The 12,980-nt window shown below is 41.3% G+C and overlaps 1 protein-coding gene across 1 annotated transcript in view; it reads right to left on the bottom strand.

The window, feature by feature from the left end:
• Positions 1–494: 494 nt before the first annotated feature.
• The window catches only part of LOC114443437 (guanine nucleotide exchange factor VAV2-like), a 120,964-nt gene continuing 108,478 nt past the window's right edge, over positions 495–12,980 (bottom strand). Inside the window, exons 3-4 of the mRNA XM_028417453.1 lie at positions 8,089–8,147; positions 495–573 (exon numbers count right to left, since the gene is read on the bottom strand). Of these exons, the coding sequence (XP_028273254.1) occupies positions 501–573; positions 8,089–8,147 (132 nt within the window). The 3' untranslated portion in view covers positions 495–500. The remainder of the gene's footprint in view (positions 574–8,088; positions 8,148–12,980) is intronic.

A 12,980-nucleotide genomic window follows, 5' to 3' on the forward strand; every position in this document is an offset into this window, starting at 1 on the left:
TCTAAGAGACTCACACACACACACACACAGCATGTTCACAGAGGCGAGTGTAGAGAGAGAGAGACAGAGAGAGAAACAGAGAGAGGCAGCCAAGCCTATAAAGCTAGTAACCGGGATGCTGGCGTTACTATGGTAACAAGGCAAGAGTGACAGAGGGCTCCACGCTTATGTAATTAAGCAGTTAGGAAATTGGAAAAAGTGGCACTTTTAAACATCACAAGATCTTCTCATCAAAGAGTCCATCTGTATGTATTTTGATTATGAATTTCTTTTTTTTTTTTTTTTATCCCAGTCAGCATTTTCTTACCACAATGCAACCCTTTTACCGTAAGATGCAATAAACAGTGTTGTGTGCAGCAGGACAACAAAAACATTTCAATGTGCTGGAACATAAGATCCAGATGAAAACCATCTGAGGTTTAGTTGTGTGGCTTCAGAAACAAAAGAATTAATAAGTGACAGAAACCAGCCCAAGTGGTTGTTAGTGTTGGTACTCGTACTTACTCTGCCAACTCCTCCAGGCTCCGGTACACATCATCCTCATTCAGAGCTGTGTCCTCCGAAGGAAAAGGCCTGGTGCACACAAACACACACAAAAGAGTGAGTACAAAATGCTTTATCACTACACACCGCACTGTCCCAGGTAGACAAGTAACCATCAGATAAAAAAACCGTGTTCCATCTGTCAGGTTGTCGCTCCATCGCTTCTGCGGGATCTATTCCTATAACAGGAGACCCCATCACTCAAAGGAAGCATTGCCACAACACATCAACACACTGCTACTGACAGATAATAAAAAACTGACAGCCAACTTTCTGAGGAACTCTGGAAGGAAAACTGCCATTTTTTTGAGATGTATAGGCAGGTGCTTTATAATTCATCCCTAGAGGACGGGCCAGCTTTCAAGGATCCCCGGTGGACAACCATATAAAAAAATATGGTTTGAGCTGTAATTTTTCTTCTACCTTGGCCTTCAGGAAACACACAATATGGTTACACTGACGACAACAAATAAAAGCATCCACGTCGGTGATTCATACCGATCCTTTTCTTGATTTTCTCCACGCACTTTGAACAAACATTGCCCCCAGGGAGGGGCCGTGAACAAAAAAAAAGATGACTAATCAATTAGCTCATTAAATAGGGTGGATTTATCACTAATCTTTGACAGGTATAAGATTATTTCCAAGTGCAGGATTAGGTCGACAGCAGTAATTTCTTTCTGATTGTGATTGCTACAAATTATAGCCGATTAGCTTATATTGCTTGCACAATAATTGAAATCCATTAAAATCAACGAGTTCACAATCAGCGCTAATCATCAACGGCAGTTGCGGAAATGGATACAGTGTGTTATTATTAAGATTAATATAGAGTGCCTCTTATGGGCCTTTAATGCCTCACTACTCTAAGGAGATCCCAGTCTTAGTGAGTTTTTTTTTCAGCTATACTGTGAACAGTAAGATTATCCTTGACTCCGTCTATTCTGATGTAACTGCACATATAAACTCCTACACAGAAGAGATGGGTGGAGGAGGTGAGTGGGGTCAAGGTAAAAGCAACTAGCAAGCTGCAGATGTGTGGAACGCTTTGAGCTTAAGCTAATGTTTTATGAATATATCAAATGTTATGGTAAATGTCCCTTCAAGGTTCCCGTAGCGGCTTGTCCTCAGTTTCTGGTTCTGTGTTGGTATCTGCATCTTGTATATTTTATTAGATTCATACATATCCTTTAGAGCCTACAGCTTAGAGTTTAATTTTTATTTAACTAACTATTTATTAGCTACCGGTACTTGTCTTGGTTTAGAAAACAAAACATGATGTTTCTGTTGTCAATATTGTAAATTAACTTTAATGAGTTGATGCCAATGCTAAATATGATGCTAGATTTGTTGTCTATTATGAAGTAATACAATAAATATTATTATTATGACAGCTGTACAGGTGGTGCATTTTTATGTCAATTTAAAAAAGACCTAAAATTGCACATAATTGCTTCTGCATCTGCAGCCTCCACCTCTTTGCCTGTATTTGGATTAATGAGGAGTTAATTGAGAGCCAGATGCTATCTATCAACAGGGCGGCAGTATGAGCCTCACTCTTACACACACACACACTCAAAAAGGCATGGGAATTTTTTTTTTACTGTATGAGGACAAACATAATGATATGATGGCAGAGATAAAGAGTAAATCAATAAATGTCTTGAGATTGTCATTATTTGATGTCGTCTTGATTGATTCGATTCGATTGTCATCCAAAAAGTTCTCTGTCATGAATATGTATTTTAGAGCACTTTGCAATTCAGACAGCAGTTATGAAAAAAATGCAAGATATGCATGCATCTTTGTGTGTAACTGTACATAAAGCAATCACAGTGTCATGAATCACTGTGTCCTCCATCCCTCGCTCTGCCCCCTCATGCCACCATACGTGACTGAACATCACTCACATTACATTCAGTTATCACATTACACGTCTGCTCCTGATTTAACACTAATTCTGCATGTATAACTCACACACTTGCAGCCGCTTCCTCATATGTCATTTATGCTCCGTCCCCAAGGCAAAAAAAAAGCTTGGATTTAAAACTACAGTGCCAGGTGTAAAAAGAGGAATGCAGGGTTGTTTATAGACATACGTGATACAATAAGTGGCAAAGTGCACTAGCACGCTGGAGCTCCAGCGATTTATCGACCCCCCGCGGCTGAAACGGAGCCGTGTCCTGGGACGAGAAACTGCCTCTTACTGCTGACCATTGGAGCTGCTTTCAGCAGTAACAACTACACTGTTGTTCTGCTGTTTGACAATAGTTTGATCAATGGGACTGACTCACTGCAGCTTTGTACAGCACACGTGTGCCAACAATTCCCTTTACACCCGAGCAGTGTGGAAGACATTAGACATGGCCACAAACAAACTGGGGTTTATTACAATGAAGCAATTAATCAAGAAAGGGCAGGACAGGAAGGAGACATGCAAAGAGGTGCAGTGGGCAAGATTGAAAATTGCGAAATTAGTTTGGATTGTTGTGTATGTATTACTCGTTCTGTGACAATGAGATATTACAAATTAAACAGCAAAAGAGTGAAGAATGTCCCTCATGTCCCTCAAAGCCCACTGAAAAAGTAGCAAACAGTAGAAAATGCTTCATTTTTAGATGTTTCTTTTCACTAATAACCTCCCTGGAATGTTAATAGTTTTATATAAAATTGATATTTGCATTGATACTAATCAGGCAGCTTCTACAGTAAACATCCCATGAAATGTCCAGCAAGGTGCTACATATATTTTGCATATTCACCCTATAGGACAGTGTTTCCCAACCTTTTTTGAGCAACGGCACATATTTTACATGTAAAACCCTCACGCTGCCGGACCAACACGATGACAGTCACTATACGTTAGTGGCATAGACTAACTAAGACAAATTATTTACCGTAAATGAATAATAATTATCGGACCAATTTGAGTGAAATTGAATAATTTCACGTGGCACACCTGATGATCTCTAACCTTCCTGTCATGTTTGGGTCAAATCTGACCGACTTACAACTTAAAAACACTCTCTCACTTAAAAATTGTGTTTTACATCTGATTGCCTCAATAACTTATGATATCCTCTACTCTATGGACTTGAACATATAGAAGTGATGATCACCTCTTTCATTGAATTTTGATTGTTTTAATCAACCTTGTTACCGCCATAGGAAATGATTGGGTATCCAGACTGACTGACTGACTGACTGACTGACTCACTCACCCACTCACTCACTCACTCTTCAGACTGAACAATGCCTTTTTGTGTACACATCTCTTTCCTGTGCTTATGTGCTGATTCTCCAATGTGAACCAACTTCCTGATGAAACATTGCCCTAGGAAGCTACATGTAAAAGTCATGACTGGACACCCTGCTCCAACGGGCCCATGAGCAATGCGACCGTTGTTTTGCGCAACAGATCAGGTAGGTCAAGAAGTCAGGTGACAGGGCTCCTGCTAGAAGGGGCCACTGCTATAACGTGTCAAACTATTGCAGTGACCACCGACAAACTAACCATCATCTCCAAGTCCATTGGCAATTTCTAAAAGTAAATAGTAATTTGCTGTCCTCTCACAAACAAACTAACAAACAAACAAAGCACAACAACAGCCAGTGCTAGAACAGGCTACATCAGGGGACACTGTGGTTGAAACCATTGATAGGCAATCAGGTGCAAAGAAATGCTTTTTGCATTCTCTGAATGGACAGCTGATTACTTTGCTTACCACACAGAGTACACAGACACACACCGGGAAGACAGCAGAGCAGAAGAAAAAAGAATAAGCACCATCAAATTGCTCATTAGAGGCTTTCTGATGAAATTATGAACATAGTTCAATTACACCTAGTTGACCCATTTAAGAGAAATGAAAACAGCTGCATTGGACAGTAATAGGCTGCGCAAAACACACACACACAGAGGTGATAGATACCAGCGCACGTCTCCACAAAGTACTACGTAATTAAATTTTGCCCTGCGGGACTCCATTAATAACTTATAATATAATGCACATTTCATTGGCGGGGGGGGCCTTCGGATGTGGGCGTGTTATTATGCTCTGGAGGAAGCACCTTCTCTGCTTCATAACAATCAGCAGGAAGATAACATACATCAGATGTGGCAGTTGTTGTGTTAGTGATACTTGTAATGAGCTTTTGAGGATGGGAGCTTTAATGAAGTTACATGGAGAAATTAGCATGGATTAGAAAAGAGTGTGGAGTTTGCAGGATTCTCTGTGTGTGTGTGTGTGCGTCTGTATGCCTGTAAGGGACGAGCTGACCTTTGTAGCTGTGCATTCATTAACCTGATGGCTGACACACTCTTTCAGTGTGACCATTGCTTTAATTACATAAAGGCTCATTTCCAGTGTCGTGCATAGAGACAGGTTGACACGTGTGCATACAGACCCGCGCACAAGGTACACAACTCATATAAGTAATACTACTTGGTTTAGTTAAACAATTGACATTTAAAGATTTCAAATGTGTCTAATACTGCATGTACACTGTAAAGAAAAAAAAACATGAATAAAACAAGAACAAGGCAAGATGCAGCCAGCTTGCTCTCTTGTAATTAAGTTAATTAGGGATATCTAACAAAGTGAAGGTCTCATTAATATTAAAGACAGTGTGGGATCTTTGTCTCCCCCTGCAGTCAGTGAACAAATTGCAAATATTGATATGATACTATATAAAAAATTTTAAAAAAATAGTATTAATATATTAATATTTTTTAGAATTCTTTAACATTGTTTTTTCAAGTCTTATTGGATATGTGGGCATTATTGAAAGACAATATATGTTTACCATAGGCTATGTGACAATATAAAACACCATTTCTTCCTGTCTTGATGCATGAGCTGAGGTCTCTCTCACTCTTTGACACTCATCTCCATGACACACACACTCAAACAGCAGGGATCAGATGAAATAGGACAGAAACACAGGCAGGTTGAAGGTTATAACCGGGGTTAGCTGAGGACAAAGATAAGAAGTCAGGAGGGAGGGCTGTGCTGGAATAACAGGACAGAGGATGACGAGGACTCGTACTGTAGATAAGCCGTGAGACACACAAGGTCAGGTCGCAGGACACAGGATGGGAACATGAGGACTTGGAAAGAAGAGGATTTAAGGGTTCCACATTTGTTTTTGATGGACACTTTTTGTTCCTGAAGAAGTGGGAAAGATTTAAAAGTGAAGTATGACTGTGTGTCTTTGAATGTGCAGCACTGTAGTGTATGTAAATGTATGTTTACATTTCAGCACAGGCCTGCGGTGCTGACACAGTGACAGGAGTGTGAACTACACAGAGGCCTGATTACAGAGAACAGACATGATCAATGGGGCTTCAACAGAACACCAATGATCCCGCCTGTGGCAATGTTACTCAAAGATTTAATGCAGTAAGGAACTTTCCGGTGGTTTTAAAGATCAATGGATGACCCGATGTGATGTCTGTGCTTAAACGATTTGAGATCACAGGGTTATTGTCTGGGCATCAAAGCCCCCCGAGGTGCTAAAGCTGGAACAGATCTTTTAAATCACTTTCTTAAAAAATCCATTGTTCCTCTCAATTAGCCCCTTAAAGAGCCCTTCCAATATTACTCACAAAGCTCATTTAGCCTTTCTAAACATTTCCAAATCTTGAGACTACTTTTATTTTGTTATTTACCTGTCGATGTTGTTTATATCTATTGTATTTCTTGGTTGGAACTTAAGAACTAAACATGACAGCTTCCTAAAAGTGATGCCACAACATTTGGATTGCCTCCTACTGGCCAGCTGCAGTATAGGTCATAAACACCACTGCTTCCATCGTGATGTGACTTCACCTCTTGACCTCTACTGTGAAGGGTTTGTTTCCAAGATGGTGTCTCTAAACTAGATATTTTGAACTCACTTTTGTTCAATGGTCTGAGGCAGAAGCATGCCATCCATCTTTATTTAGAGTCTATGGTTAGAAGACAACCCTGCATAATACACCTGCAGAAGATTATCAGTTCATCCACTGAAATGATTCATTTATAAACACTGGTAAAATGGTTTGAACCCTAATCCTAATCCCAACCCTAACCACATAACCCTAACTACATAATGAAAGAATGGGCTTTGCGTGCTCTTATAATGCAATTTCAAACCTTCTGAAAAGTGCCACACGAGCCCTGGAGGGCATGTCCATTCAGCCCGTGTATATATATATATATATATATATATATATATATATTACTTACATACATTGTATGGTGCATGTTTGAATGAGTTATAGCTGTTGTAATGCCTGTACACAGATGACAGGAGCTGTGAAGCGAGACAGAACTTTGAATGCAGCTGACCTTGCCTTGAGCATGTTTATCATAAAGCCGGTGAAGAGACTGTTTATAAAAGGCCAACTGGGGTCACGTTGCTTAAGTGCTCAGCTTAATAGCATCACCATAATGGATTGTAGAGCATGTCGTGCTTATGTGTGTGTCAAATGTCCTTCTGTATATGTGCAAGAAAGAAACAGGCGAACCTGAAGCTCAGTTAGATATTCATGCCAAATGAGCGCTGCTGCTGCAGTGACACTGCTGCCAATCAACACCTGACTCGGCTTCCTGTTGTCGTTTGCAGGATATGAACTGATCCTATAACTTCTTAACAAAAACTCAAAGCAAGCTGACACTATGCAATCTGCTAGTTGCCGTTCTGTTGACGAACTTCTACTCACATTGGATCATAGTGAGTAGATTTCCTGGTTTAGGCTATACGTGACCTTATACTTAATCTTTTATTGATCTCTCTATTAGAAAGTGTTGTTGTTCTGTTGTAAGGCAGAGGTCAGTGTCGCCTTTGGGGCTGGCCCTGGGACACCCCTGCAGTCAAGTGCATGACCCTTGATGAAAAGGCAATGAATCAAATAGAACTCAGCCTGTCCCATAATTTGAGATTCTGAACTTTAATATTTTTATTTATGGGAAATCTCTGAGTGTGAATTACACCAAGCTTTAAATGTGTATTGATTTTTACACTTTGCAGCAAAATGGCCGGTGTGGACAGGCAGTGAATTAGCAAGCAAGTCAGCAGGTTGTGTTGTCTTTATTAATGACAAGGGACCTGCTCTCTCTCACTCTTTTTTTGTCACTCTCTCCCTTTTCTTTCTCCTCTCTTCATTTCCTGGCATGGCTCCAAATGGGCGCGCTCCATCAACTCATTACTCCGTCAGATAAAATGGCTTTTTTTTATGCGGCACCGGTGTGCGAGCAGATCGAGCAAATGAAGAGAAATCAAAAAGGCCTTTTTTTTTTAAGCTAGAAAGCGTTATTGGTGGCTGCGAATATTTGTGCTGTTTGAGTGACAGATGGAAATGCGCTGTGGATTATTTTGCCTCGTGAGATAATAGCGACTAAAAGCTGCAGCTAATTGCTTAAAATGGAAATTGCCTTTTAAATGAGCAGCAGATGTTAATAGCCACATGCATTTTAATATATAAGAAAATATATATATATATATATATATATATGTTGTGGAAGGCTTCAGATGATGAATGAGAGGAATTTCTGCACATACCTGATGCCTTTGATTTGTGCAATGCTGTGGTGGGAGATCCTCGACAGGGCGGAGATGACCTGAAATAAACAAAGAGGTAAACAGTCAAGGTTTTGAAGGCAGCAAGTTTAAAGAAGAGATGCTGTCAGTTCTATGTGTTTGGTTATGGATGCAGGTCACAATGCTAATAGTGACATCGATTTCAACATACACAAATGTGTGCGTTTATATCTAAGCTGATCTAATGCCACTTATTGTTGACTACAGATGGTGTGAGCTCTACAGAGTCTAGTTCAGGAAGAACCCCAAAATCACACAAAAAAAAAAAACACACACCCAACCCTGACTACTACGCCTCATTACCCTCTCCTGGGTGTGTTTGTGGTTGAGGCAGCGTGGCGTTGCCAGATGTCTCCTCTACAGGGAGGAGAAAATTGTTATCTCAACCTCTCTCTCTCTCTCTCTCTCTCTCTCCTGTCAGCAGGTGCGGCACCCTCTGGTCGGACCCCCTCTATTTTCTCCCAACACACAATGTGGGAAAAATCAGGGGTGTTTAACATTCAAATTGCTAATGGCTGTCATTCAAGAGGACCGGCGAGTACTCAAAAGTGAAGCGCTGTTGACCAAACACCTTTCACTCTCTCTATTCAAGGTGCTCTTGTGTTTAACACAACATGGAGAATGCATCACATTCATTTATGTCTAACCTCGACGAAGCTTCTTTTTTTTCCCCCCTTCACAAGAAGATAAGAGGTTATTTCTCTGTGTTGCTAAAGACCCGTGTAATAGGCAGTCATGTTCATGCTTAATGGTTCCAATATGGGGCCGGTCTACCATTACACACCTACTTAACATATTATACTCTAACAGCACTGTGCAGAGGGGCAGACAAAGAAGAATAGATTGCTAATTTAGCTCTGTTTAGCCAGGCGATGTTTAAGAAACCACTGTGTTTGCTTTCTGGCACTCTGCCCACCTGGCCGTCCTGGGAGGGAGGGATCACATATGGGCACACTGCCCCATCTTCATTATTTGTTTTTTGGTCCACATTGTCTCATGTGGAAAGCAGAAAAAATACAGAATGTTGGGTGTTGGGTGGATACATTTTGGTATTTAACGCCAATTAATATTTCATGCAGCCTGGTGTGATCATCTGCTGTCAGATCCAGCTGCCTTCAGGTCTTCCGGTTTGTCCGGGGTTTCAAAGGCTATAGCGGGGCATCTGGATTACAGCCAGAGAGGTCACAACGGGGCCACGGACTGGCTGCAGTAGGCTGGCGATTGGAGATGAGAGTGTGCCAGCACTGAGCCTGCTCACGCGACTTTCACACATCACATCACACAGAAGTCTATTAATATTAAATGTAGAAGTTTGTTCTGATTTTTTTTTTGTGCCGTAATGTGAAGAAAAAAAAAAAATCATGTCTGTTTGTGACTCCCTCTGGCTCTGGTGAGACATGCACATTTGCAGTCTGTTTTCAGAGGACATAAAAAGTTGTTCTCACGTATTTAATGCAGCGCTCTTGTTTCAGTCTAAACAGATTTGATTGTGGAAAAAGCTACTTTTACAGGATAACCTTTGAGTGGAGTATCCCTTTTAAAACATTCTTTTTATCCATTTCATAATGTCACTCCTTTTTCGAGCCTTGGCTGGAAGGTGGCCTGATGGTCTGGTTGTATTTTCTCCCCTTTCTCTCTCTCTCAGCCTCATGTTTCTGTTTCCTTTTCTGGCACAAACACACACTCTCTTCACTCTCTTCTGATCCTGTGGTTCAGTCAAAGCCTTTGAGTCCCTACACATTATTAATTTCCCTCTCATCTTGTACTCCCCGGGGGGTCTTAACTCTGAGGCCAGGCCTGCAGAATAAAGCCTCTTTTACCCCTCTAGGAATATGAAAAAGACACATGATGGAGAGATAGCTTAGGTTTCTCTTAAGCCCCCCCCCCCCAACCCCATCCCTGCCTGCCCAAACAAATACCCCTTTACTCACATATGATCAATTTTGAATCAGACAACATTACCGCATCTGTGCAAAAAAAAAAAAAAAATGGCGTGCAATGTAAGAAGTCGTTTGTGTGTGCTGAGTTGTAGATTAACTGCAAGGCGAGGCCAAGTGTTTGCAAACACATGCCACACTTAACTAGTCTCCAGACTCACCACATGCGACCTCTGCCCCCAGCTGGGAGCCAAGTGTGACACCACATGTGACCACCCTGCAGCCAATCAAAACAAAACAAAAAAAAAAAAAGGATGGAGTAACTTGTTCCCCTTGGCAACCAACCGTGGGCCTCATCTCTGAGTGAATATGCATGGTCATCAATTACCATTCAAAACTGCTGCCATATGCTATTAACAGTAGGAGGGCGTGGCTGTGATCTGATTAAGATCTGAAAACGGGCACACGAGAGGAGTATTGACAGCCCATCACAAAACACACACCCCCGACTGCCAATCCTGTTTATATCTGATGCAGTCGTTGCATGAATTTATCATGCAGTGCAAATCAATGTGCTGGAAGTCATCCAAAAAAAAGAGGCAGAATTAATGAAAAATTAATTGCATTACTATTTATTTTCCACATTTCCTTCTCTCTGGGCTTTTTCAGTTCACTCTCTGGTACTGTGACATATTTATGAAGAATTCACACTTTGATAGGACAGCATTGCTCTGCTTATGCCAGCCTGCCAAAGTGGTAGGCATGAAGCGAAAGGGGCACGGAGTGGGAGAGCTGAGAACAGATGGCTGAGTGGGAACCCTGCGTGCCCATCAATAATAGACATACAGTGTAGGGACGACTGATTCTCTCTCTCTCTCTGTGTGTGTGTGTGTGATTGTCCCACTGCCTCTGGGAGTTTTTGCCTTTTACAAACCTCCTCTTATTCCATGTCTTTTTTTGTTCCCTTTTATATTTGTTTTCTACTTTGTATGATGCTCATCCTTCCACTCAACAGACCATATAATTAATATGACACCACTATATAGGTTCAAGAACAGCCAGGATACAAATACTACAAAACGATGTTATTATTAGAAACATTAAAAAGGAAAAATGGGGCATTAAACCTTCAATAAATACAGCTGGATATTGGGTTACAGCCTAATTAACTGGGCTTGCAGCCAGACATTGAGTGCGTACTATCATCACACTGATGACTACAAACAAAGTACAACACAAAAATACAAAATAGACTGAATACAAACATAACACAAACATGACACTTTACACAGAATGGCTATTCTCTGCACAAAAACACCTTGTTGACGAAAGAGGTTAGAGGTGATTGGCTAGACTGGTGGGAAGTGACACAAAGGGTGCAGTAAGTAAGATAACTGTGGTGAGGAGGAAAAAAAAACAACAAACAAAAAACTAATCGGAATGCACAACACGTCCAACCTTGAGGCGGATGGCCTACAACAGCAGAAAACCATGCTGACTTCCACTCCTGTCAGCCAAGAAGAGAAACCTGAGGCTGTACTGGGCACTGGGCTTGCCAATGGTGTGTGAAATGTTTTCTTGGCAACATCTTAATACCAATTATTTGGAATTCATACCACAGGCATTTGAGTTCATTGAGATAAAGTTCATAAAGTTCTGTGACTACTTTTTTTGCATTTATTGACTGTCTCTCTGAAGCTTAATGCAAATGTCATCACAACAAACAACACTAGTGTCCTGGGTGAAAATCCTTAATATTTTTTTGTGTATCAAAACCCTACCGTCTTAGTTGGAAATCCTTTTTGGGACTTTAACCCCATGTGTGCTTCCTGAACGTCCAGTTGGCAACCAATCAATGGTTTTGTGGGGGCTCAAACCCCTCTGTCTTTGTTGAAGCCCGACTCAAACCCGGGTGTGCAAGATAGAAACCTACTTATAGTCTTGAACCCCAGTGTAGGTGGAATGCTTTAGTTTTATGTCACTTAAACCCCACTGTGCTCAGTGCAAATCCTTTATTATGTGGGACTTTACACAGATTTTGTGATGGAATAGAGATTTCTCATATCTTGTGAAAGACAAGCCACAAATAACTAAAAGTATTAGAGTGCAAAGTAAGGCCCAAGTATCACTGAGGTCTTTCTAACAAAAGTCTCTATGCACAAAGAGAAATAATAAAAAAAAAGGCAAAAAAAAAGTCAAGGCTGTACGTCTGCCATCATGCATAAATGTGGATTATAAACACTCTTATGTGTTAGATCTGACTACACACACTGCAGCATGCCTTTACACAACCAGCGCTGTGCAAGAAAACCTCATGAATGACTGATTAGTCTCGAAGCATCAGCTCATGTTAAAACTGCTAAACGCCATCAGGAGCCTGGCCCGCGTAAATCCTGATTGCAGTCAGATTGGCACCTGCCACATTGCACTAAATCCCCTCAAAGCAGACCTTCCAGCTGCTTGATTACAGGGGATTTCACGGCCCGTGCAAGAAAAGCCTCCGGGTTGGCTTGAGGGCCTTGAAAGACCCTCATGCCCCCATCAGTGCCAAAAAAAACAGCTGTACGCTCACACAGGGCATCCAGGCCCCACACACTCACACACACACACAATGCACAGAGTTCCTACTTATGTCACTGATTGAAAATGTGGGTTAGCTTAGCATAATGCAGATGATGTTAAAGCCTTTGAGAAATGCATTTCCTGCAGCTATCGATGAAGTATTGATGCGAATATGTACCGGCAGATCAATTTCAGAGCTTATTTAGCTTCAGGACCTAGAACATTGATTCGGTCTGAACCTGCGCAGCTTGAAAGGCAGGAAGGGCAGCGGTGGCTAACGTGTGCAAATTGTACACGATAGATCGCTTCAGCCTGGTCAACACCTGCCAATGTGTCGCAGCCATGTCCATGACCTGTCCCATTTTCACACTACATCAGCAGACATGCAACTGCTCACTTACGCGTGACTATGTC

This window comes from Parambassis ranga, chromosome 12, assembly GCF_900634625.1.
Source record: "Parambassis ranga chromosome 12, fParRan2.1, whole genome shotgun sequence".
NCBI classification, from domain to species: domain Eukaryota; kingdom Metazoa; phylum Chordata; class Actinopteri; family Ambassidae; genus Parambassis; species Parambassis ranga.